This window comes from Molossus molossus, unplaced genomic scaffold (assembly GCF_014108415.1).
Source record: "Molossus molossus isolate mMolMol1 unplaced genomic scaffold, mMolMol1.p scaffold_m16_p_12, whole genome shotgun sequence".
Lineage (NCBI taxonomy): Eukaryota > Metazoa > Chordata > Mammalia > Chiroptera > Molossidae > Molossus > Molossus molossus.
This window is the reverse complement of record NW_023425347.1, coordinates 539,042-565,845: the sequence shown is the minus strand read 5'-3', so window position 1 is coordinate 565,845 and position 26,804 is coordinate 539,042. Positions and strand designations below refer to the sequence as shown.

The 26,804-nt window shown below is 48.2% G+C and overlaps 1 protein-coding gene across 8 annotated transcripts in view; it reads right to left on the bottom strand.

The window, feature by feature from the left end:
* Positions 1-842: 842 nt before the first annotated feature.
* The window catches only part of LIMS1 (LIM zinc finger domain containing 1), a 97,560-nt gene continuing 71,598 nt past the window's right edge, over positions 843-26,804 (bottom strand). For 2 of the 8 annotated variants that reach the window (XM_036257030.1, XM_036257028.1), the window contains exons 2-10: positions 21,739-21,898; positions 11,512-11,578; positions 9,925-10,045; positions 9,374-9,523; positions 7,527-7,677; positions 6,984-7,076; positions 6,427-6,475; positions 4,561-4,636; positions 843-1,592 (exon numbers count right to left, since the gene is read on the bottom strand). In XM_036257030.1, coding sequence (XP_036112923.1) covers positions 1,478-1,592; positions 4,561-4,636; positions 6,427-6,475; positions 6,984-7,076; positions 7,527-7,677; positions 9,374-9,523; positions 9,925-10,045; positions 11,512-11,578; positions 21,739-21,898 — 982 coding nt within the window. In that variant the 3' untranslated portion in view covers positions 843-1,477. The other 6 variants (XM_036257032.1, XM_036257031.1, XM_036257027.1 and 3 more) reach the window with 5 other exon arrangements.

Below are 26,804 nucleotides of genomic sequence, written 5' to 3'. Positions count from 1 at the left end.
AAATGGCAGAAATGAATTTTAATGTGTTTCCCAAAAAGGGAGAAAAACTTTTTAAAAATATAATCATAGCTGTGGTAAATAAATCTGAGTTTATAAATCTCAACCAATATACTTATTTTTAGTGGGCACTGCGTGGAACAGCTAGAATTCCTGACGACAGTAAGTATTTTCCTAAGGCAAGGCAAGTCTAGCTATAAAGCACAGATATTAACTTGGCTATAAAGGCAATATGACCAAAACATACACATTCATGTTTTTTAAGTGATACATTCCAAGCTACATAAAATTTATTTTCATGTCCTATTCTGATTACATCTTTGATATTAAGCTTAGAAACATAATTTGTAATACATTAAAAGAAAAACTTGTTTCCAATACTGCAAAGTATATTGTATTTTCAAATACATAGAATAAATTTTTTTGCACAAAATTTAGAACAGTGAACTATTAGCTGTAACTACTGTGTTAGCTGTATGAAGGAAGAAGTTCACAAGAACAAAATATAAAAGTAAGCATAATTTTTTTCTTTTGTTAATCCTCACCTGAGGGTATTTTTCCATTGATTATTATATTTTTTATTTATTTTCCTGTGGAATACACCTTTTATTTATTTATTTATTTTTTACAAGGTTTCATTGCCTTACATCTTTTTTCCCCCAATTTTTTTACAGATGTTTTTCCTCCCCCACCTCGATTATTATATTTTTTAGATAGAGTGGGAGGGGGAGACAGAGAGAGGGAGAGAGAGAGAGAAACACTGATGTGAGAAACACATCAATTGGTTGTCTCTTGCATGACCCTGACTGGGAATCAAACCCAAGACCCTTTGGTCTGAGGGCTGATGCTGTAACCACTGAGCCAAACCAGCCGGGGCTAAAACTAAGCATAATTTTTAAAAAACTAAGTGTAATTATTGCATTTAACACACACACACACAAATCCAAGCAGTTCTGAATACACTTGTTTTGTGTTAGCAATGTGTATATTCATTTTACAGCTACTAGTTTGATAAACATACTAAGATTCCATACAATTTGTTTTTCTTGGTTATTTTTCTTCCCTATATCCTCCTCAATAACAGTTGAAATTAATTTTCTTTTGAATGCACAGTAAAATAATGTTTATATTTTTTTACCTGAATCATGTAAAAGGTGACTCCTTACTTTCATTTTTATAAGTTGTATTTAATTTTTTGGACCTAAATTAAAATTTAACATCTAACCATGTATCTTTTGCTATGTAGTCTACATTTTAATAAATTGATGAGTTATTAACAAAGGCAAATCTTGACTTCACCCGTGCTTTAAATATGATCATGCAAACTTTTTAGAATGAGACAAAGGAGATGAAGAAAATGAGTCGTCTAGGTCCCCTTCACTCCACTACTTTGAGACAGGTTTGAACAGGTGCGGGTGAGCTCACTGAGGCCGGTACTCTCATCTTTGCAGAGACAAGAAGGAAAATACAACCAGGGCGATTATTTCCTTCCTAAGGTTTCAGACAGCTTCTTAAGTCTTTTCTTCAGCTCCAGCGGAAATTTCTCATAGCACTTTTTACAGACTGGTTTCATATCAAACTCCACAAATTTATTCCTAAAAAGAATAATAAAAAAAGTCAGTGGAAATATATTTAACATGCACATGTAAATAATGTAAAATAGTTTCACTGAAGTAAATGAAGACACTATATGATGACGTGTTAGCAAACAACTATAATTCTAATCTCAATTCCTGTCACATGTAGATGTAAAAGTTTATAGTATTTGCCCTATAAATTGATCCTACCTGTGTAATACAAGATGTGTATTACATTGTAATTAGTGCTGAGTATACAGAAATCTAATATAAGTATAATTTATGTAAGTAAAATCAGTCACATTTTAATTTTTTTCTTTATTGATTTTAAGAGAGAGAGGAAGAGATAGAAACATTGGTGAGAGACAGTACTGAATGGCTGCCTCCCACATGCCCCCTACTGGGGATTGGGCCCACAACCGGGCATGTGCCCTGACCGGGAATTGAACCAGCAACCTCTTGGTGCAGGGGTCGACACTCAACCACTGAACTACACTGGCCGGACAAACCAGTCACATTTTCAAGTACCATGAGAACACTTTAAAAGTGTTCTCTTAAAGCAAAGAATTATATTTCTGTAATTTGAATGATGCTCTTTACTGAAGGCAAAATAATCTTACTATTTTAAATTAGGTTATGATGAGGTTTCGTCTTTCCTGGCATAAAATGGTTTGCCTTCCATCTCATCCCCGCCCCCCAGATCATCTGAAATAAATCTTAAATTAGAATGGATTATTTTGGTTGGTAGGGGAGATAAGGAAGGTTTTTAATCACTCTTAATGAACACAAACAAACCAGACAACCGTGATTACATTTTGTGAATGGCAGCTGCACGGGGAGCACATTCGTGTTAAAAGCTAGAGCAATACATATTGTTCATTTATCTGTGAAACAGTTCTGGAGAGCACAGTTTCAGATGGCCTCCTGTCTGTAACAGTGTGCTCATCTACAGCTTATTCCTGTTGAAACCAGGGTCTTTCACTGGGAATTAAGTAAATACACAACTTAATAACTTGTGCATTTTCTGTGAAATTGTATTTAGAAGCATTTGTGGAACAAGTTTGGCAGTACATTGTCATCTATGTCAAATGATTAAATCTGCTAAAACCTTTTATTTTAAAGCACCATATGGGAATTATTTTCTAGCTGTTTTTCAGAGATCCTAATGCTGATTTGATAGTGAGTAGAATGTTACATTTCTTTGGTCAGTTTGATTTAAACTACTGAGTTAAACATTTCTCCCAAAGTCTTTTTAGAACAGAAGCTACAAAAACTGCCATTTTTTAAATTGAAGGAAATAAATAATCACTGCTTTAGGAGATACTGCTAAGCAATCCGTCCATTTTTTATTTTATTTTAAAGAATGAGAGAGAGCGCGCACAACACCGATTGGCTGCCTCCTGCACCCCGTACCCGGGATTGAGCCTGCAACCTTGGCATGTGCCCTCGACCTTCCCGGCAACCTTGAACAGGCAACCTCCTGGGCATGGGACAGTGCCAACCAACTGAGCCACAATGGCCAGGGCCCTTCTACTATTTTAATTTCATATTTGAATTTTAATTCCTCTTTATAGAAAGAAACATAAAAACTGAAAAAAATAAAAAACAAAACAAAACCTTTCCAGAGCTCAGAACACAATGGTAACCATAAAGGAAAAAAGGGGATAATCATGCTAGTAATTCAACAGAATTTCTAAGCTTGAATTATTTCTAATAAAAATCGGAAACAGCCCTGGCTGGTTTGGTTCAGCGGTTAGAGTGTCAGCCTGCGGTCCAGAGAGACCCGGGTTCGGTTCCCGCTAGGGGCATGTACCTTGGTTGCAGTTTGTCCCCGGCCCTGGTTGGTCGTGTGGGTGGCAGCCACTCGATGTGTCCCTTTCATATGGATGTTTCTCTCTCTCTCTCCCTCCCACTCTGTCTGAACAGAAAATGGAAAAATGTCCTCAGGTGAGGATAAAAAAAGAAAAAAAAAATCAGAAACAGAATTTGGAAACATCAAGAACATGAATTCATTAATAGCAGCAGATGGGTACCATGTGAAAGCCCATACACAGGTGGGGCAAAAGGAATTTACAGCTGTGAGCTCAAAAAACAGTTTATTCTTGTATTATTACTTACTATTTATTAATTATTTTCCATACAAACAACTGTAAACCTTCTTCTGCCCCACCCTGCACAGACACCACAGATAGATCTCTTATCACGTACATTACACGGTGTTTGCGTAGATCCGAAACACGCTGAAACAATTTAATGTATTAAAGAACTCAGAACATGAGACATTTGGACTTTATCAACTAAGTTAATTAGGCAAAGAAACCAAAAACCAGCATTTTAAAAGCTGCAATTATCGGACAAAAGTACTTTAAAACTTTTCCCTGTATCAAGAGATTGAAAGTCTTCCTTTTGAGTCCATTAAACAAAAAGAGAGAAAAATCTACCCCATACTGTGATTTTAAAAAAGAGATGAAGGAATCTACACGCTGGTATCAGAGCTTTATTAACTTAAGCTCTCTGATTTTCGTCCTCATGGAGAAGGACGGACCCTGCCTGCGCGCCCAGGGCCACGCACACCGGGAGGAAGCGGGAGGACACGCACAGCCTGAGGACTGACCAGGCGCGACAGCGACAGAAGGACAGAGAGTTTACAGACAGACAGGCTTTCTCTTCTTCTGCTTGTCTTTATCCTTTGCTTCTCTCTCCCGTTTGGCAAGTCGCCTCTTAAATTCTTCTGGCATTTTCTCATAGCAGTGTTTGCAGACTGGTTTTAGGTCAATTTCAACAAACTTATCCCTTGGAGCCGCACAAAGAAGGAACAGAAGAAAGAACAGGGAACAGTTAAAGGAAACATTTTTACTTTCAGAAGGCCTGAGTAGAAAGAAGGAAAAAGGAATGAAATAATTCTCTTTTTAAAAACTCTGTGTGTTCACAGCTGTGACCCACATTTTCAGCGCCGGCACCCACGCCGCCCGACCCGCACACTCACTTGAGCGTCAGCTTGGTGTTGCAGGTGGAGCAGGCGAAGCAGCTCACGCACCAGGCTTTGTTGAGCGCGGACACCACTGCGGAGAGAGCAGAGCGCGTGACACACGCGGGACTCAGGTTACTTCCAAGACACTTGGAAGAGGTTCTCAGGAGGTTTGCTTGCCAAAGTATCACATAGTTAAAAACCTTTTGTGTGTCATAAATATTTATTGAATCAGTCAATTTCATTAATTTTTTCACTAATTTTTAAAAACATAAAAACAAAGCAACTTATCTGCATGTATGCATAACCAACCGACACAGACAACAATGCAGGGGGGTGGGGGACAGGATGGGGAGGAGGGTGTCTACGGGGGAAATAGGAGAAACATCTGTAACAAGTAAAAAACAAAAAAACCCATACAAACAGAACAATTTATGTCTTCCATGACTGTAGGCTTCATGATGGGAAAAATTATTACTGCCTCTCTCAAGCTTTATTTATTTATTTACTTTTATTTTTTAATCCTCAACCGAGGATATTTTTCCACTGATTTTCAGATAGAGTGGGAGGGAGAAAGAGAGAGAGAAACATCGACGTGAGAGGGACACATCAACTGGTTGCCTCCCACACGACCCCAACCAGGGCCGGGGATCAAACCTCCACCTGAGGTACCTGCCCTTGACTGGAATCGAACCTGTGACTCTTTGGTCTACAGGCCGATGTTCTAACCGCTGAGCCAAACCGGCCAGGGATCAAGCTTCATTTTTTTTCAAAATATACACAGAAATCTACTTTCCTTCCTCCTGCATTGAAAATGTGGTAAGTATTGTTGCCCTGTGTCTCCTGAAAATGCCTGACTGGGCCTCACGTATCAGGAAACCATTCCCTGAAGGCGTGAGTTCAGGAAACTGCATCTCTACCTTCATTTACAGTTAACTGGTTTTCTCTTTCCCTCGAGTGTCCTATGAGGCATGTACTCCACAGCACATACCACGTCTGCACACCCCAGTCCGCTCTCCTGCGGGCAATGCAGCGTCTACAAACACGCATCACGTCCCGGACGAGCTTTCCTGGCCCGGGCTCGCCCAGCACACCTTCCACTGCCCTCCTGTCCCTGCTGCCACTGTGCACAGGCCCATGGGAGAGAAGATTAAAGGAAAGTGCAGACAGCAACGTATTCACCCAGAGCAGCGTTTCTGTCACAGTGGAGGGCTCCCTGTGACAGTGTCTTCATCTGGTGACCGCCCCGTGCAGGAGGACATTTGTTCTCAGTGGCACTAAGATTGCTTTCCTGAACTAACCCTTTGCAAACTGCACGTGCATCGTTTCAGTAAGTATTTCCCGAGTCAGGCTCTGGCGAGAACGACAGCTGAAAACTGGGCAGCTTAGGCCTCCACAGGACCTGCCAAACTGGGCCGGCCACTGCCACCACACAGCTGCTCCCTGTCGTCACCAGCTGTGCGAATCACCGACTAGGACGGCTGTCCTGGAAACGCCTGCAGGTCATGGCCCAGATCGGCCTCTGCAAGGTTCAAGCGACTCTCCCTAACTCCTGCCACGGCGGATCAAACCGTCCTAGTGAACACTGCTCTGCCGGGGCCCAGTGGTCTCTCTTGAGGGAAAGGAGAGAACAGGTTCAGGGCTGCCATGAATGCTCTCTCCACTTCCTGGTGTAATAGCCCTGGGGCTTGGCCTCCATGATGATCGCAACTGAGTGACCAAGCCAACTCTCAGGCCACTGTCACCTCTCGGCCACACACTGCTGGGAAACAGGCCGGAGAGAGACAAAGTGACAATCACATTCCGAGCCAACAGTCCCGGGCGGGCAATCCCACGTTCCTGTGCTCCGTGTGCACACGGAGCCTGCACAGCCGGGTCACCTACCGTCACCTTCTATGACGCGGTTGCAGTGGAAACAGACGTCGCCAAACAGCTGAAAAACAAGATGGTGGCAGGAATTCAAGATGCGTTAGAACTAAGTTTTAAAACACCAAACATTTAATATAATTCCGGTTCTTTCTACCACTTAGAAACAAGTAGCTGGTGCAGGAGGTGGGTGGGAGCAGGGAGGAGAGGGGGTGAGGAAAAAAGGGGGGACGTCTGTAATACTTCCAACAGTACAGATAAAACGAAACAACAGAAAACAAACCAAATAGCTGGCTACCTAAATCCGGATTTTACCATTACCACAGAAAATGAGTAGCGGTTCACTGATTAATTTTTACTTGTTATGATGAAATTAATTTTCTTTTCATCACTATCAAAAAACGAAAAGACTGCTCTGGAGATGTCCCAGATTTCAGGGAGCTAAACGCACAGGACAGCCAGGCTGGGTCTGGCACTGGGTGGCAAACGTTTCCCGAGGGATTTCCTCGTAACTAGATTACTGATGAGCGTCAGTTCACGAAGTACATCCCGTAGCCAATGACCACAGGCCATACCTGGTTATAGTGGGTTTCACAGTAGGCCAGCCCCTTCCTTTCGTAATGGCGATGTCCAAGGAATGGCTTTTCACACTTGGCACACACGAAATGCTGAAAAAAAATTGCTAGAGGTTATTTTTGAACCGTCCTATTTTACTTATTAAGTGAAGTCAAAGTCCAAGTTAAACCCTCCTCAGAGAAGACTCATGCGAGCCTGGGGCCGCGGCTTCCCTGGGCCGCCGCCCTCCTGCCGCACTGCGGTCCTGACTCGGAATCTCACAGGCGCCAGACCCAGCACACGGAGAAGACAGGTGCGCATGGAGCGGCGCCTGCGGCCGGGGTGGACCGCAACACTTCACGCCCCGAGAAGATTTAAGAACAAAGAACACATCCTCTATCGTTCCCAAGAGCTCGCAAACGCAGTGAATAGTCTACACTCCTGATCTTCTGCAAAGTCAGTGGTCTCTGAAAGGTTCCTGTTTAATCTTCGAAATCTGCTCATTTTGCTAACACACCCAGCGGGGAAACGAGGAGTCTGCTGCCCCCGGCCACCGAGCCCACCTCCACGTGCCACTGCTTGCCCATGGCGTTCACCACACGCCCCTCGATGGGCCGGCGGCAGGCCCCGCAGATGGGGACCCCCATCTTGTCATGGCACGGCAGGCAGTACAGCTCCCCCTTCAGCTCCCGGGCATCCGCAGTCAGCTCCTTCCTGTCAGGACAAAGACAATGACACTATCAGGAGAGGAAAAGCCAGGCAACAACGTGGCTAACCCTTTATGGAGTTTTTTGATATAATAATCCCTGTGACTTATTCTCCCTCCTGGTGATCACAGGAACCTGAACCAAGAGGTTTGAACAGGTTTCCAGTTCCCAACGAAACATCAGTGTCAGCAATAATGACAAAATGTACCGGCAGTCACACAATCACACTGCCATCTGTCATTTCCTTGTCTGTCATCCATGTGTCTCCCTAAAAAGCTAGAGAATAATGATACTGAGGAGACTCAGTGACATCTTTCCAAAGTAACCGAGGACTTTGAAGAGTGGTCCATTTAATAATTAAATTGTCCCAAGCTTTTAAGAATAGCTATAGGTTAGTAAGAAATAAACAAAGGAAATGACCAGAATTTCTGTTTCCAAATGCCAAGTATACCGTTATTTGCAATCTCCTATGTCAATAAACATGCCAGCGATAGCCCCAATTAGCCAAATGGACTTGTTTGAACTTCATCTGTTTAAATACTTCTTTAAAAGTGCTAACAAAAAATGAGAACTATTCCACCAGAGAGAGGATAGGCAAGAAAAGTCACAAACTGACCCCAGAAAAAACGAGGTGGCTGTTTTCAGCACCACAAAGCTGTTTTCCTGACCCTCAGCCTGTCCTGTCTGCCCCGACTGGAACACAGCATGTGAGTTCATATTCACTATGCAAAGTATCTCTTTCCTTTACATTTTTTTCTTTATTAATTTTAGAGAGAGAAGAAGGAAGAGGGAGAGAGATAGAAACATTGATGAGAGAACATCGACTGGCTGCCTCCTGCATGCCCCCCACTGGGGATCGGGCCCACAATCTGGGCATGTGCCCTGCCCGGAAATCGAACTGGCGACCTCTTGGTGCATGGGTCGACGCTCAACCACTGAGCCACACCGACCGGGCTTTTTCCTTTAAATTTTTATACTAGACAACAAATTCAGAAAATCATAGCCTAACAATTTATCATGAGTTTTTGTTCCCTTAGGTAGAATTTAAAATATTTCAAGTTAACACCCTAATTATTACAACTGTAAAAGTTATAGATGTACAAAAATAATAATTTCTACAGCTTTAAAAAAATCCTGTATTGGAAAACAGTTTTGGGCATGATTTGGATATTTTAATATGGTCTGATCACAGCCCTGGCCAGTTTGGCTCAGCGGTTAGAGCGTCGGCCTGCGGTCCGGAGAGACCCGGGTTCGGTTCCCGCTAAGGGCATGTACCTCGGTTGCAGTTTGTCCCCGGCCTTGGTTGGTCGTGCGGGTGGCAGCCACTCGATGTGTCCCTTCACGTCGATGTTTCTCACTCTCTCTCCCTTCCTCTCTCTCCCTCCCACTCTATCTGTACAAAAAATGGAAAAATATCCTCGTGAGGATAAAAAAAAAAAAAAAAAGGTCTGATCACATGAAGGCATGTACACGTGCACACCCACACACGCGCACACGGGCTGCAGTCAAACGGGCGAAATGCTAACTGATTACACTCCATGGAGGGCATGGAGGGCTCTTTAAACCGTCCTCTTGACTGTTCTGCAGGTTGCACATTTTCCAGACTGAACACTGGCGGAAACAAGGTGGGCTGCGGAGTAACAGGGACAGGTGAGTGGGACCTCTCCTGCCCTCCAGTTTGCTCGGGGACAGAGCTCTCGTACCCGCAGTTGGCACAGCTGAAGTGGTCCGGGTGGTACGGGTCGTTCTTGAAGATCAGGGGCTGCTCGTCGATGATGGCGTGGCACTTCTGGCAGACGTACTTCCCCAGGCCCCGGGCTTTCTCGCGGTTGTGGCAGGGGCGGCACAGGTGCCTAGACAGAGCCGGAACTCAGGCATGGAAACTCGAAATCGAAGGTGCTTCCTAGTAATCAGGAGGAAACAGGCTTCCCATCTCCCTCAAGTCACGAACCCACTGCTTTAGAATTCACTGCTGATTGAACTGAGCAGAATCAAGCCACGAGTTTTTACATAAACATGATTTATTCCAATTCAGATCATCTGACTGGTCTTTTAGAAACTCCGTTTTAGGGTCACCAGCCCAGAACACATGTGGAGCTGAGCGCCGCTACCCGGAACCCAGGCCGTCCCGACAGGCAGTCTGTACCCCTATCCCTGGCACTGGGCTCGCAAAGCACCACCTACACCCCGCGAGAACATGCACCCCACAGAGCCAGAACATGCACCCCACAGAGCCGTCACTTCCTCCACCCACCTGCCGGCATTCTTGACAAAGCCGATGTCGGCCAGCACTTCCTGGCACAGGTCACAGCGGAAGCATTCGGGGTGCCAGCTGTTATTCATGGCTTTGATGACTCGGCCGATGATGAATTCACCTGTGCAAAAGGAACACAGGCCCCAGCGTGGCATTTCACGGCTCAGAGCGCAAGGGGAAATCACAGGACACAGACACATGTAAACCTTTCTCCACAGAGAGGGACTTGCTGCACACGTGTCTCCCACAGTAAGCACTGTATCAGAAAATGCTATTTCAGGTTGTCTCATCCCATCTCTAGATCCCTCTTTCCCTTCCCAGTGACGGGCTCTGTGAAATGTCACCACCGACACAGAGAGCTGACATCCACAGTACATTTTCTCGTAGCCCAAGCTTCATTTCTTCTTTCATCCAACCGTGACAACATTCTGCTGTTTCTCCAACCTCTGAAGGCGTCTGGGGCACTGTCCCCAGCCAGCGAGGGGCCAGCAAGCCCACCCCCGGGTGACAGGCAATCTCCAAGTGTCGCCATGCCTCAGTGACATCTCTGTCTCCCTCTGGCAAACCCCAAATCAAGCAGGTCAAGTCCGCACTAACGGGAAATGAATATTCCAAAAAAGTCACCTAGTCCTGACCGCTTTGGCTCAGTGGTTCGAGTGTCGGTCTTTGGATGGAAGAATCACAGGTTCAATTCCCGGTCAAGGGCACGTACCTGGGTTGCAGGTGTGACCCCCAGCACCAGCCAGGGTTGTGCTAGAGGCAACCAACAAATGTGTCTGTCGCATCAACGATTCTCTCTCTCTCACTTCCTCCCTCCCTTTCTATCTAAAAATCAATGAAAAAAATATCTTTGGGTGAGGATTAAAAAAAATAATAATAAAAAATCATCTAACAGAAGTCCTAGTTAGTCCCAAAATAACTTTATACTAGATGTCCTTAAAAATCACTTCTCGGTTTGATACTCTTCCAGCTTGTTATATATTAATAATAGGCAAGAGGACTGGTAAAGTACCTAAATGCTATTTACAATGAGCACGAAAACCCACTTTTACATTGACACTTAAAAAAATTTTTTTTCGCCCTGGCTGGTTTGGCTCAGCAGTTGGAGCGTCGGCCTGCAGTCCAGAGAGACCCGGGTTCGGTTCCCACTAAGGGCATGTGCCTCGGTTACAGTTTGTCCTCAGCCCTGGTTGGGTCACGCAGGGAGCAACCACTTGATGTGTCCCTTTCACATCGATGTTTCTCTCTCTCTCATTTCCTCCCACTCTCTGAACAAAAAACGAAAAAATGTCCTCGGGTGAGGATAAAAAAAATTTTTTTTCTTTATTAGTTTTAGAGATAGAAAGGGAGAGGGAGAGAGAGACAGAAACATGGATGAGAGAGAACATCAACTGGCCACCTCCTGCACGCCCCCCACTGGGGATCAGGCCCACAGCCTGGGCATGTGCCCTGCCCAGGATCGAGCCGGTGACCTCTTGGTGCAGGGCCGACGCTCAGCCACTGAGCCCCGCCGGCCGGACCCTGAGTGACGGTAACTAGCGTAGGCGACGCTGGAGCCCACTGTGCTGTGCTCCGCCGTGGACTTACCGCACTGGTGGCAGCAAGGAGCAAAGAGCATCTGGAAATCGTGCTCACAGTACTTCCTTCCTTCAAACTGAAACAGAAAGTGCGTCATATGTGAGTCTGACACAGTCAAAGAATAAATGTTATTGTTCCATGAAGACAACAGGAGAGATGTTTCTGAACTAAGAGCTCAGCCCTAAGAATTCATAATTCTATCGAGATTTTTTTCAATCCTTACCTGAGGATATGCTTCCATTTATCTTCAGACAGAGTCGGGGGGAGAGAGGGAGACTGATGTGAGAGAGACACATTGACTGGCTGCCTCCCGCTCAACCCCAACCAGGGCTGGGACCAAACCGCAACCAAGGCACGTGCCCTTGACTGGAATCGAACCCGTGACCGGCTTGGTCCGTGGATCAATGCTCTAACTACTGAGCTAAACCAGCCAGGGCTCTCAAGAGATTTTTAAAAGCAGACATATTTTTGTACCTTCTATACATCTCCATGTGGGCACAGGAAAGGCACGACGAACAGGCTGAGACCAGAACTAAACTGTCCCCTCAGAACACGGTGACTGGCCTCTACCTACCTGTTCTGGGCTCATGCTCTTTACGAATCTGAGTACAGCCACGGGCCCCATTCCCAAGAAAACATGGCACACATACAGCCCCTTCCCACGTGCTTCAGGTTGGTATCTGAAATAGTTTACTCTAGGCCTGGCTGGTGTGGCTCAGTGGATTAAGTGACGTCCCATGGACTGAGAGGTCCAGGTTTGATTCCCAGTCAGGGCACAGGCCCGGGTTTCGGGCTTGGGGGGCGTACAGGAGGCAGTCCATTGATGTTTCTGTCTCACACTGAAGTTTCTCTCTCTCTCTCCTTGAAAAATCAATATAAAACATATTTAAAACAAATATTTTGCTCTAGGCTTGAATATTTACTAGGGTAAATATAATAGCACATTTTAAATTTGAACATTTTAAAATGGGATCAAAACCTTTTAAAACTGTACAACCTTATTTCTCTCCTTGAATTGTTTCCATGTAATTTCTCCCAAGTTTCATTCTCGTGTATTTCTTACGCTAACGTCTCTAGCCCATCACCCCACTACACCTCCTGCAACTAAAATGTGTTCCTTTCTGAGTTCACAGGCTCCAGAGTTAACATTCTTCTGGATTAAGTCATCACTATAATGATGATTAGCAAAACATCAGTTACACATGTTAAGTTTACTTTTAACTACTTATTTCCTTAAAAAGCGTGTCCTAATGAAAGGAGCTGGGCTCCTTCTCCTCCTCATTAGTATTTCAAGCATCTGTGGATGAATATGACTGACCACTAGAAGGTCCATTAATTCTAGATTAACCTTCTATTTCGGTGTTCTTTTTACATAAAAATGTTTTGGGAATTAGCCCTGACCAGTTTGACTCAGCACTTAGAGCGTCGGCCCATGCACTGAAGGGTCTTGGGTTCGGTTCCCAGTCAAGGGTATGTACCTGGGTTGCCGGTTCATCCCTGGCTCTGGATGGGTTGTGCAAGAGGCAACAAATCGATGTGGCTCTCTCATATGGATGTTTCTCTCTCTCCCTCCTTCCTTCCAATCTCTCTAAAAATCAATGGAAAAATATCCTCAGGCAAGGATTAAAAAAAAAAAGTTGTGGGAATTATATGTCTTCCTTTGGACTCTTTGAGCTCCTTACAAGTTATATGTTAAAAATCACATGCTCTTTAACAAAATCCACTTTTAAAAACGTATCAGTTGTCACCTCAATTTCCCGACTATCTGCAGATTTATCATCCGATTTATTGACACTATCCTCAACGGTGGGCAAACAAGCCAAAGCGATTGACGTGAGCCAGAAACAGTCTAATTTCATTGTAAAATTCAAATGAGTAAACTCGAACACATTTAGTGGATCTATAATTAAAAGTTATAAATAGAAGATAATAAATCAACAAGCTATTACTCTGTCATAATGTGATATATTGTAACGTGTAACCCAAAGTAGAAGTTGTTAATGAAGTGACATGTTCCTTTAAAAAATATATAGTATGTACATAGAAAGAAATCTGATGTTTAAACGTTAGTCATTTAGAAATCAATATAAAAACTCAGAAATAACCCTATTACTTTAGTTAAAAAGCAAACTCTTCCCTGCCCCCCAGTCTTAGTGCTGGAAGGACGGTCTAGAACCTGGGTCCCCACCGGCCACCTAGTCTAGTAACAAGACGGGTTGGTGACTACAATGCACCGTAAGGCCTTCAGCAGGAACAGAGAAAGTGGACCATTTGTTTTTTTTCTCAGGGTGTGGCAGTTTTAAGTTACTAGTTTTTAAAATAGTACTTTGTAATGGAAACAACTTGACCAAAAATCTGCCACAGAATTTCGAGACCCAGCCCTGGCCGGTATAGCTCAGCGGTTAGAGCATTGGCCCACAGACCGGAGAGTCCCGGGTTCGGTTCCCGCTAAGGGCATTTACCTTGGTTGCAGTTTGTCCCTGGCCCAGGTTGGGGTTGTGTGGGTGGCGACCAGTCAATGTGTCTCTCTCACATCAATGTTTCTCCCTCTCTCCCTTCCGCTCTATCTCAAGACAAATGCAAAAAATGTCCTCGGGTGAGGAGAAAAAAAAAAAAAAGAATTTTGAGACCCATTAAAACAAAGCTCACCAGGAAAAAAAGTACTGATCAACTTTTACTCTGTATTTAATCAAAGAAAGGCATGTATCTATCTTAAAGCAGATGAGGTCTGGCGGTTAGCATACACACTGCTTTTGTCATCAGAATGTACAAGACATTAGGATTGGCTGTAGCTTGAGTAGGTCCTTTAAGATATGACTCAAGGGGACAACACGTCACAGGAGGTGAGAGGCCCGGCCACGGACCCGATGCCTGGCCGACCTGCTGCCAGCCCCGCGGCCCCGAGAGGCAAAACCCTGCCCTGTTTGGGCCCTTAACACACACTCGTGCTCACAACTCCTCACCACTGCTCTGTGCTTTCCCGAACCTTCTCTTTAAAAGAATGTTCTTTGAAATCAGGGAAGGAAAAGGCGAAGTCTGAACGGAAAGCTGTGCCCACTCCCCACAACTCCAAGCCCATCGCATGTCTGAGCACAGGACATCCCCCACAGCTCCCGAAGCCACGCTTCAACCTTTTCAGGACGCCAGGCAAGACCTGACGCGTACGGATGTGAGGACCCTGGACGAGTCCTCTCAGGTCGGTGCACTGGAGCAGTCCTCCTGGGGAGCAGTCGCCCACCCGGGGAGCAGTCCCCCCACCCTGGAGCAGCCCCCCACCCTGGAGCAGTCCCCCCACCCTGGAGCAGTCCACTGGGGAGCAGTCCACCCGGGAAGCGGTCACCCCACCTGGGGAGCGGTCCACCCCAGGGAGACTCCAGAGTCCTACCTCTGTGAAGGGGAAGAACTACTATGATGGACACAAACACACTATCAGGCAAGTCAATGTCAGAAAGAAGAATCCAGAAGTGGGGTTCCTTGAAACCCCGAGAACACGTGGGATCGGGGTGTGCTGACCTACAAGGACAACTGCAAGAGCAGAGGGTCTTCTACCGTCACGAGCTGCCCTGCTCTGCGGTGTGAGAAACAGACACCATTACGGGCAGAAGGTAATCCCAGTAAAACCACAGGATGTAAAGGGAAGAAAAGTCAGCAATCAGCCCTGGCCGGTTTGGCTCAGCGGTTCAGTGTGAGCACCAGCCCGCAGCCAAAGGGTCTCAAGTCTGATTCCTGGTCAAGGGCACGTACCTGGGTTGCAGGTTCAACCCTGGCACTGGTGGGGGTCATGCGGGAAGCACCTAACTCATGTGTCCCTCTCACATCGATGTTCCTCTCTCTCCCTCCCTCCACTCTATCTAAAAAGCAGTGGAAACGCAGCCTCACGTGAAGATTAACAAAACAAAACAGAAAAAGAGACAGAGAGACAGAGACAGAGAGAGAGAGAGAGAAAGAAGAAAATTCACAAATCATAAATTTAGAAGAATCAAACTTCCATAAATGTTAGCTTTCCAGGTAATCATGTTACAACTCTGAATTGGTTTAAAATACGAAATACGAAAAGCCTGTGAAGATATCAATGCTCCAAATTGGCAGTGTTGAAGCAGGGCCCAAGTCCCCACTGCGGGGCGCAGGGTGGTGGTGGGGGGCCCTGGCCAGAGCCCTGCCTGCCCTGACGGCTGGAGTCCTGGAGGCCTCTCTGGGGGATGCTGCCGCCTCACAGATGCTCAGCATCAGGAACCTCACAAACGGTCCCATTTCAAGTCCAGCGCCAGCGCCGCAAACCTTCGGCATCTGCGCTGGTGCCAGAGGTCCGGGAGCGAGTGGGCAGCAGGTCAGCGCCGTGCTCTGCTGGACCATTTCCTCTCAATGACCCACCTTCCCTTCTCAGGTTTCCCGAGTCATCGTGACTCAGCAGAAGGCAATGAGTGAAGACCTATCATGTAAAACACCTTTCCCTCAATCTCTCCCCATGAATGTCCTTTCTGTTACTCATTCTATGACAGGAAAAGGGGTTCATGTGGGATATTCGAACTAAGGAGAGAGAAGGAGTCAAGTATCCGCCTCAAACCCAGCCGCACAGGTGCACCACGCTGGCCTGAGGGCGGCACACCAGGCCCCGTCTGTAACCTGTGCAAGCACGTCCCTCGGTAGTGGTTCACTTCACTTCCAAGAGTATTTTCTTCGGGGGAAATTAAGATACTCCTTTCACTGGAGATAGCCTAGCTGTCAGCTGACTCAGGAACCACCCCGTGGCCACATCTGGTTGGTGCTGGGGTGTCGGATGGAATGGCACCGGGCCTGGCGATGGCAGGTAACGGGCCTCCTGCCGCCAGCGAGTTGGCCGTTTCACAACTACTTCTTCCCGTGTACTGCGGTAACTGAAACATGGCTCACTTCTGCAAACCAGCGCTGGTGGACACACCACCAAACCCCAGGTCACGGATCAGGTGTGACTCACACGCTGCACCTCTGTTTTCCTGCTCTGAAATCAAGGACGAGACCTGCAGAAGCTGTCATCAAGTTCTACCCAATTCACTTGGAAACTACTCACTCCTGGAAGAGGACACAGCATGCCACGGAGTGTAAGCTTCCTCCCAGAACATCGGTGCAGGGCCTCTAGCAATGGTGCCCCACATGGAACAGCACCATCCAGATGACACACAGCATCCTCCCCAGCCCGGCCAGTGTGGCTCAGCGCCGGAGCATCGAATGGTGCACCAAGAGGTCACCGTTCCCTTCCCAGTCAGGCACACGCCCGGGGTGCAGGCTTGGTCCCCCGAGGGGGTGTACAGGTGGGAGCCGACTGATGTTTCTGTCACATCAATGCTTCTCTGTCTCCCTCTCCCTCTCCCTCAAAATCAATTTATGTGAGGACATTTTTCCATTAATTTTTTAGATAGAATGAAAGGGAGAGAGGGAGACAGAGAGAGAAACATCAATGTGAGAAAGACACATCAATGGGCTGCCTCACATACGACCCTGGCTGGGGCTGGGGATCGAACTTGCAAGCCAGGCACATGCCCTTGACCGGAAATCGAACCCGCTACACCTATTGGTCCATGAGCTGATGCTCTAACCACTGACACAAAGGGCCAGGAAAATAAAAAAATATTTAAAATATATATACAGTCTGGCTGGTGTGGCTCAGGGGTTGAGCATCGACCCTGCACCAAGAGGTCGCCGGTCTGATTCCCGGGATGTACATGCCCAGGTTGTGCGCCCGATCCCCAGTGGAGACATGGAGGAGGCGGCCAGTGGACGTCCTCTCTCATTGATGTTACACTCTCTCCCTCTCACTTCCTCTCTCTCTAAAATCAATAAAGAAAAAAAAAAATTGAAAAAAAAATTCCTATGAAACTATTTCCGTTCCAGTGAGAGCCGGGCACCTAACAGAGGAAAACAGTGGGCACACGAAAGCCTGAGGTGACAGCCTGCGGGGAGTCCTCACTGCCCACTCGCATGTGCGAGCCTCGGGCCACACGTGGACACAAATGCCTCATGTGCAGGGTCCATGGGAGAGCTAGATGGAGGAAAAAGAGTAGGAACAACAGCTTGTAAAACACCTAGCATGGTGCTTGGCTCCTAACGGGTCACAGGTGATTATTTCAGAAATAGGGACATTAATATAGTTCACACCGCTTATAAAACCAACAGGGCACTGATGCACCGTAAAGCAGCGCATTTCAGGCAGGTGAAGTGATGGGAACCACCGCCCGCAGGTGAGCCCCACCGGGGAGGCACGCACGCCGCTGGGCAACGGCTCCTGGGCTCTGGGTGGGGACAGTGCTGGAAGGTGACAAGAGTCGTTCTAACATGCTCACATCGTTGTTGTCATCACCCCGAGCACACTGGCCAGGGCTAGAGCAATATTTATTAAGATAATAATAATGATAGTTATTATTATAATCATTACTATTTAAAGTATATTTAAGGATGTTGTGTCCTCACTGATTTGTTTTCGGGAAGCCCTACCCACTGATGTCAGTGGGGTGTTCAAATCCCTGCCGTGAGTATGACTGGCGCTCTGTCCCCTTCTGTCACCCGGATCTGCTTCACAGATTCAGTGCTGGTGCACAGATGTTCCCAACAGGTACGTCCTCGTTGAGTCGATCCTGGATCACTATGCAGTGTCCTGTCTCGTCACAGCCTTAGTTTCCAGGTCCACTGTGTCCAATGTCAGTGTCACAACCCCAGCATTCTTTTTGGTTTCCATTTGCATGAAATATATATATATATTTTAATCCTCACCCAAGGACATTCTTCCACTTTTTTGTTTAGACAGAGTGGGAGGGAGAGAGAGAGAGAGAGAAACATCGATGTGAAGGGACACATCGAGTGGCTGCCACCCGCACGACCAACCAGGGCCGGGGACAAACTGCAACCGAGGTACATGCCCTTAGCGGGAACCGAACCCAGGTCTCTCTGGACCGCAGGCCGACGCTCTAACCGCTGAGCCAAACTGGCCAGGGCCGAAATATTTTTTCTATCCCTTTGATTTCAGTCCGTTCCGAGGTGGGTCTCTTGTGCAGTCTCCATACGGGGCATGTTTTCTTACTGTTTCTGCGCTTCCTTGTCTGTGAAACAGTGTATTGCTGACACAGAGAGAAGCGTATCCTTTCTTGGAAGTCCTGCACAGCTTCTCCAACATTGTTTGCCTAGTAGAAATGGGCTGAACAAGGGGTTCTGCTGATAAATGCAGCTAAAAGAGTAACCTTTCTGAGGACCCCAGGGGGCTTAAGCTGGACAACAGCACATCACAGACTGGATGTGGGTGCTGGTGGCTTCCGGGGCACCATCAGCCAAGCCCGGGCGTAGGCGTGAGGGGTAGCAGGATGGGCTCTGTCCCGCTGCACAAAGGCTCTGGCCAAGCCTGGCCTCTGACCAGCACAAGTGGTCGGCGCTGCAGGACCCTGCCAGGGCACCAGGAGCCGAGGGGACTGTGCTTGACCATGTTATTAATTCCAAAACAGAAGCAAACAGACAGCCTAGAGAAAAGGAACAGGCAGGGAGGAAACAGCAGACCACGGAAATAAGAAAAACGCTGCAGAAATCCAGAGCCTGCCTTTCTCTTTGTCCTTCTGTCCTCTCCTCGGGAATCTCTTCCGAGGCCTCGGCCCTAACTATCCATGTCAACAACACCCAGACCTGAATGGGAGACAGAAAGGAAAGAATACCGCACGTTGGGAGACCACACCAGATGCTGATTCCACTGGCCTCACATCTGCTGTTATCAAGGACGTTTCAACCTCCTGGGGCCTCGTGGAAAACAAAGGCAGGGATAAGGGGTTTACACAGGAGGAAGACTGATGCTCACTCAGAGGCTGATTCTTAGGGTTCTCTTAACGTGCTCTGGGGTCCCACCTCCTTCCTTTAGTCCTGACCACCTCCCGTGTGCCTCCTCGGAAGCTGAGCATGCTCTGCCCACCCTGCAGAAGCAGGTCTTTCTACACAGATGGGGTATCGCCCCCCCCACACACTGCCTTTCTCTTCCCTGCCTCAGCCTCAGCCTCTAATGACTTCCTTTTCTTCTTCTTTTTTAAAAAAATTTATTGACTGATTAGAGAGAGAGAGAGAAACATGGATTTATTGTTCCATGTATTTATACATTTCATTCACTGGTCGAGTCACTGGTTGATTTTTGTATGTGTCCTGACCAGGGGTCCAATCTGCAACCTCGGTGTCTCGGGAGGACGCTCTAACCCACCGAGTTACCTGGCCAGGGAGATTTCCTTTGCTTCATTTTTTTTTTTATCCTCACCCGAGGACATTTTTGCATTTATCTTCAGATAGAGCGGGAGGGAGAGAGGGAGGAAGAGAGAGAAACATCGATGTGAAAGAGACACATCAACTGGTTGCCACCCACAGGACCCCAACCGGGGTCGGGACAAACTGCAACCAAGGTAAGTTCCCTTAGCAGGAACCGAACCCGGGACTCTCTGGTCCGCGGGCCGACACTCTAACGGCTGAGCCAGACCAGCCAGGGCTCCTTTGCTTCTTCTTTTTTTTTTTTTTTTTTAATCCTCACCCGAGGATATTTTTTCCATTTTTTGTACGGATAGAGTGGGAGGGAGGGAGAGAGAAACATCGACGTGAAGGGACACATCGAGTGGCTGCCACCCGCACGACCAACCAGGGCCGGGGACAAACTGCAACCGAAGTACGTGCCCTTAGCGGGAACCGAACCCGGGTCTCTCCGGACCGCAGGCCGACGCTCTAACCGCTGAGCCAAACTGGCCAGGGCGCTCCTTTGCTTCTTGAATCTAGTTGCCACCCTCCTCCTTACCAGTAGCATCTCCACTCACAAACTCAGGGTTCTCTAACCAGGACCCCCTACACCAGCTCCTCTCCTGACTTTTCCCTCCATCTGCTGGGGGCTGGGTCTTTTCTGCTCAGGTCCCACCCCCAACTGTCACTTGCTGTCTCATGCAAAAGCCATCACCCTTGAGAGAAAAGAGTCTGCTGCCCAGGAGAGGAGTCAGGGAGAACTAGAAGAAGAGAAGTCCTGTTCCGACGGCCGGTGTTTTCTTCGTAGTAAGTATGTTTCTGGGCCACAGTGGGAGCTCAAAGGTGTCCCAGGGAATAAAACTGCATTTCCGGGAGTGCAGTCACCTCGCACGGTGTCGTGTACCCATGACACACGGATACACAGCTTTCTGCCGGCTGGCCTGGGAACCCCGCTCCCACGAGGCACTGTTTCAGGGGGAAATGCTGTCTGAGTCACAATCAGCTTACTGATGACAGTTAACAAGACCTCTCCTTCCTCAGGACTGGTGTGTGAGACAGAAATTCAAACATGCGTCACCTCCGGCTCTGACGTGATCCCGTGTGTGTCACCACGTAGCGAAACTGAAGAACACGTGTGTACAGACACGAGGGAGGGAGTGGTCCACGTAAACTATCCAGCTGATCACACACACAGCCCTCATCTCACCAAGACACAGGTCAGCCTCCCAGCCCAGCCCCGGAGCGACAGGCCCGGTGCGCAGGGGTTCCCATCGCGGTGAGAGTAGAGACAGAAAGTGCAGACCACATGGGGCACCAGAGTGTCAAGAAGAACAAGCATGTGGACAAGAACACAAGACAAAGAGAAGCCAGATGGGGACTGGGGCCCCCAAAGCATCCCTTTCCAAGCAAGGTCCTCTTCAGAAGAGAGCGCACGGAGGTCCCACTGGCTGCCGAGGTGCCGGAGCAGTAAGACCCCCTCCAGAGAGGGTCCCCGAGTCCCTGAGGAGGAGGAAGGCGCCCAGGTGGCATCAGGCAGGTGTGAGAGGCAAGCAGTGGACCCTGAGTGGAGAAGCTGGAGAAACAGGCTGTTTCTGAAAGCACGCTGCCCGCCGAGCTGCAGCTCCGGTCTGAGAGGCTGGGGCACAGTACCCTGGGGCACCCTGAAACCTGGGGCACCCTGAGCCGGAGGTGGAATGAAGGGCGTGACTGGCGGGCCTGTCAGACATTGCGCATCCAAGCCCTCACCAACCTGGCAGACACCTAGTGCCTGGCCCTGTGGGCACTGCAGTACCGTCTTCCACGTCAGCATTCAAAGGGACAGAGCTGCCTGCTGCCTCCAGAAAGCCGGGCAGCGGAGCAGGGAGCTGAGGGAGGGGAGGGAGCGGAGGGGGCAAGTGGGGAGGGCAGGGAGCAGGGAAGAGGACAGGGAGGGAAGGGGCAGGGGAAGGGGCAGAGCGAGGCGGGGAGCAGAGGGGAGGGCGGGAGGAGGGAGCCCACGCCCCCCAGGCCACCAACCTCGTAGAAGAGGCCCTCGGGAAACTGCTGGAAGCACTGGGCGCACACGAAGCAGGGCTCGTGGTACAGCTCCCCGTTGCTGTTCACGATCTTCTCCGCGGGCGCGAAGCCCCCCTTGCAGCGCTCGCAGGCGGCATTGGCCAGGGCGTTGGCCATGTTGCTGTAACAGAGGACAGGGAGTCACAGGTGAGCCTCTGCTTAGACTCAGGACAGAAAGCAGAACCAACGAGCACACTGCATCGGATCACAGAGCCACACGGCATCGATGCACCCGATTGCGAGCTTGTGTGCTGAGTGCTCAACTCAACGTGCTTGAACCCTTGGCCCTGGCATCGTAGGTCCTCAGAGGGCCTCCCGCGGGGACCCTGTGTTTCCGGAACATTCTGACATTCCTCTTGATAAACACAGCAGGCGTGACCGCCCGCAACAGGCAGGCCCCACGGACAGATCTGAAAGGCAGAGCTGCCCCTGCAGCTGGAGTTTACAGCTCCGTACACAGTGGAACCACAACACCCACAGGTCACACCTCAGCCTGTCTCCCCTTCTGAGAGCAGAATGTAAAGTTCACATCGACCAAGCGTCACCAACAGGGTTACCCGGTCAGCTGCTGAGCGACCCCGTCCGGATGGCCGGTCCTGTGGGCTGAGCTGACCGGCAGAGGGCGCGACCAGCCCAGCCCACAAAGCTCAGGAGCTAAAGGAAGAGACAGGACTAGGATCCGGGTCCCTGCTCATCAAATCGCTCAGACAACAACACTCCTTTCAACACTGGGGAGGACGTGACAGGGATGCCACCAGACCCGCAGACGAGGAAAGGAAAGCCAGGTGGGATGGTGACAGCCATCCCTGGTCACTGCGGCAGCAGTCCCCTCCCCGGCACACAGGGGCCCTCAGTACGCGGTCCCAAGTCCCACCTCACCAAGCAGTTGGCAGGAGGAGCACAGAACAAGGCATGTAATCACGTAACAGTTCTTCTCTAAGGGTCCCCTAAGTGTCACACACAGAACTGTTTGTCCGACAGGTCTCCGAGTGGACAGGGTCCTCCAGGCAGGACAGCCGCTGGCGAAGCCCCTTTGCACTTGGAAGTGGAGGTTCAGAGGCCCACTCAGCGCACAGGCTGCCCCTGCATGTCTGGTCCCCGGTGCAGCTTCTCCCCGCCTCACAGTCCTTCACTTCACCCCATGAAGTTCCTGCCCTGTTCCCGGACACCCTCACCACCCTGCGCACAGGTGGGGAGCAGAGTCCCTTTCACAGAAAGACGAACTGCTTTGTCAGACCAGTGTCTACATTTGGCCGTTTCCTCAGCAAAGTCTTCACACATACCTTGTCTCACCTGGACCCCACCCCACAGAGGGCCACTCCACCTTTCCCCTGAAGTGTTCCAAAGAACAGTATGCCTACTTTGTAGCTTTGCCATAACTTCTGTTTCTCCCCACATACCAATCACACTCAATTTTACTCAACAGGCTTAAATGTAAAGTGGAAACATCACCCCACCCCCTAACAGAGAATGGGAGAAGGGAGGAAGGGAGAGAGGAAGGGAGGGAGGCAGGCAGGGAGGCAGGCAGGGAGGGAGGGAGGCAGGAAGGGAGGGAGTCAGGGAGGGAGGGAGGGAGGGAGGGAGACAGGGAGGGAGACAGGGAGGGAGGCAGGGAGGCAGGGAAGGAGACAGGGAGGCAGGGAGGGAGGCAGGGAGGAAGGCAGGGAGGCAGGGAGGAAGGAAGGCAGGGAGGAAGGCAGGGAGGGAGGCAGGGAGGAAGGCAGGGAGGAAGGAAGGCAGGGAGGAAGGCAGGGAGGGAGGGAGGCAGGGAGGAAGGCAGGGAGGGAGGGAGGCAGGGAGGGAGGGAGGCAGATTCACTGTTTGGCAAACTTTGCCCACATCTCACATTCAGAGTAATTTTCAAAATCACTGTTCTAGAAAAACAAATCTGTAAAATGCCCTCTTCACCGGCTGTGTGGTAAGCCAGATGAACCATGAAGTGATAGCAAAGCTCTGGGAGGTCTGAGCTCCCCCAGCTCCTGACCAACCTCCATGGGTGCCCCTGATGAGGGGTGGTAAGCCCATGCCCGCCCTGGTAATCCTCAGTACTGTTCTGAGGATGAAACAAGAAAAAGTATATAACACCACTTTGGAAACCAGGAAATGCATTATTGTTCATTAAAAACACTAAAGATTCATCAAGTTTCCTCTGGCCAGTTCGGCTCAGTGGTTGGTTAGAGCATCAGCCCGTGGACCAAGGAGTCAAGGGTTTGATTCCGGTCAAGGGCACGTGCCTTGGTTGCGGTTGGTCCCTGGCCCTGGTTGGGTCATGTGGGAGGCAACCAGTGGATGTTTCTCTCTGTCTCTTTCCCTCCCTCCCACTCTACCTCAAGATAAATGGAAAAATATCCTCGAGTGAGTAATTAAAAAAAAATTCACTAAATCCCCAATGATTTTAATGGAACTCCAAAAGAACTAGAAAATAAGACCATCCTGGAGTGTCATGACTCATTATTACCTAGATCAGTGGTTCTCAAAATTCAGGGGCCACTGTGACCCTTTCAGAGGTTCAAAAGGTCCTCCCTTTTCTGACTTCTCTCTGGAAGTCCATACTTTCTTATAGACTTGATCTATAGGAAGGCATTACAATAGGATGAACGCAGAAGCAGTTATGAGAAACTATTACACACACACACACATAAATTTAATCCTCACCCAAGGATACTTTTTCCACTTATCTTCAGTCAGAGTGGGAGGAGGAGGAGGAGAGAGAGACAGAGAGAGAGGGAGGAAGAGAGAAACATTGATGTGGTAGAGCCACGTCGACTGGTTGCCTCCTGCACGACCCAACCAGGGCTAGGGACCGAACCACAACCAAGGTATGTGCTCTTGCCAGGAATCGAACCCACAACTCTTTGGTCTGAGGGCTGATGCTCCAACCACTGAACCAAACAGCCACAGCAATTTTTTAAATTAATTTTTTTAAAGAGAGAGAAACATCAATCGGCTGCCTCCTGCACACCCCCAACTGGGGATCGAGCCCGCAACTTGGGCATGTGCCCTGACTGGGAATCAAACCGGGACCTCCCAGTCCATGGGCGGCGCTCCATCCACTGCGCCACACCGGCCGGGCTGTGAGAAACTGTCTTTTATTAAGACAAAGGATAAGGAGATTTTAAAAATGTAACACAATGCTATACTCCCCACCAACCATTTGTTGTCTTAGAAACACTTACTTTTTTTTTTTTTTTTAATCCTCACCTGAGGACATTTTTCCATTTTTTGTACAGATAGAGTGGGAGGGAAAGAGAGGAAGAGAGAGAGAGAGAAACATCGATGTGAAAGGGACACATCGAGTGGCTGCCACCCGCATGACCAACCAGGGCCGGGGACAAACTGCAACCGAAGTACGTGCCCCTAGCAGGAACCGAACCCGGGTCTCTCCGGACCGCAGGCCGATGCTCTAACCGCTAAGCCAAACCGGCCAGGGCAGAAACACTTACTTTTCATTAAAAAATTAACATTGATGTTTATTAATATTATTGCTTAATGAGACTGTTAATATTCTTTTAAGATCTTTTAGAGCCAGAGGGAGAGAAACACGGCTGGGAGAGCAGCACCGATGGCAGATTCGGCCTCACCTGGGCGTGTGCCCTGACCTGGGCCGAATGGAGCATCTCGGTGCCCAGGGTGAGGCCCAGCCACTGAGCCAAGCTGGCCAGGGCTGAGCTTGTTACTTTATGAACTAACACATACTCAGAATTTTCTCATTTTATTTTCTGACACAGTAAATATTGATAAAACAGAAGCTCTTTGGTGACCTCAGGGGTCACAAGTTCAAAATGTTTATCATTGACCTTGATCATTACTATAGACCAGCAATTTTGGCAACTGGTTGCCAAAAGAAGTTTTAAAACATGCAACACCTGACTATTTAGTCAGGGACACTGATCTTTTCTCCCTTAGATTGTCAAATAAAAATAATGACAAGAGCCTTTGCCAATTTGGCTCAGCAGTTAGAGCGACGGCCCATAGACCAGAGAGTCGAGCGTTCAATTCCAGTCAAGGGCATGTACCTCAGTTGTGATTTGATCCCTGGCCCTGGTTGGGCTCGTGTGGGAGGCAACCAATCGATGGGGTCTCTCTCCCATGGATGTTTCCCTCCCTCCCTCTTTCCCTCCCTCCTTCCTTCCCACTCTATCTGAATATCAATGGAAAAATATCCTCGGTGAGGATTAAAAAAAAAAAAATGACAACAGCCAACACAACAACAGCTGTCTGGTGTGAATGAATCAAAATTATACCTATTTTTTTTTTGGTCAGATTAGCAAAACATGTATTTTTTGGTGTGCTGCGGAATTTTAGTAATTAGTCTGTGTGCCATGAGACGGAGAAGGTTGAAAATTGCTGCTATCTACCGTTTACATTGAAGTTAAATAAACTAGTTTGAAAATGGGTGAAACAAATTTTCTGGCATTAAAATGCAAACAGTGTACAAATCCAAAAAGCATCTTGAGAATTCTCCAAACATTTTAGTTACAGGGTAATTATAATTGCCCAATTACGCTTAAAAAGAACTCTTCATGAGCTGTGAAATACATGACATCTGTTGCAACAGCACACAATGAATTTACGAAAACAAGAGGATCAGGTCCGTTACATATTCCTTACCTCTTAAATGACAAACTGGGGATTTACAATAAATCTATGCTTACAACTTTTCTTTTTCTTTTTGTTAATCCTCACCCCAGGATATTTTTCCTTTTTTTTTTTTTTAAGATAGAGTAGAAGGGAGGGAGAGAGGGAGGAAAGGGGGAGAAGGGGAGAGAACTAGAAACATTTATGTGAGAGAGATAGTTCGACTGGTTGCCTCCCGCATGACCCGACCAGGGCCAGGAATCGAACATACAACCCAGGTACGTGCCCTTGACAGGGAATCTAACCCAAGACCCTTTGGTCTGTCGGCCAACACTCTAACCACTGAGCAACCAGCCAAGGCCAAGCTTACAACTTGGTATCAGGTCAACAATCTCACATGAGTTGGTCTAAACACTCCTGTGCACTTTTTTTTTTTTTTAAATGGACTG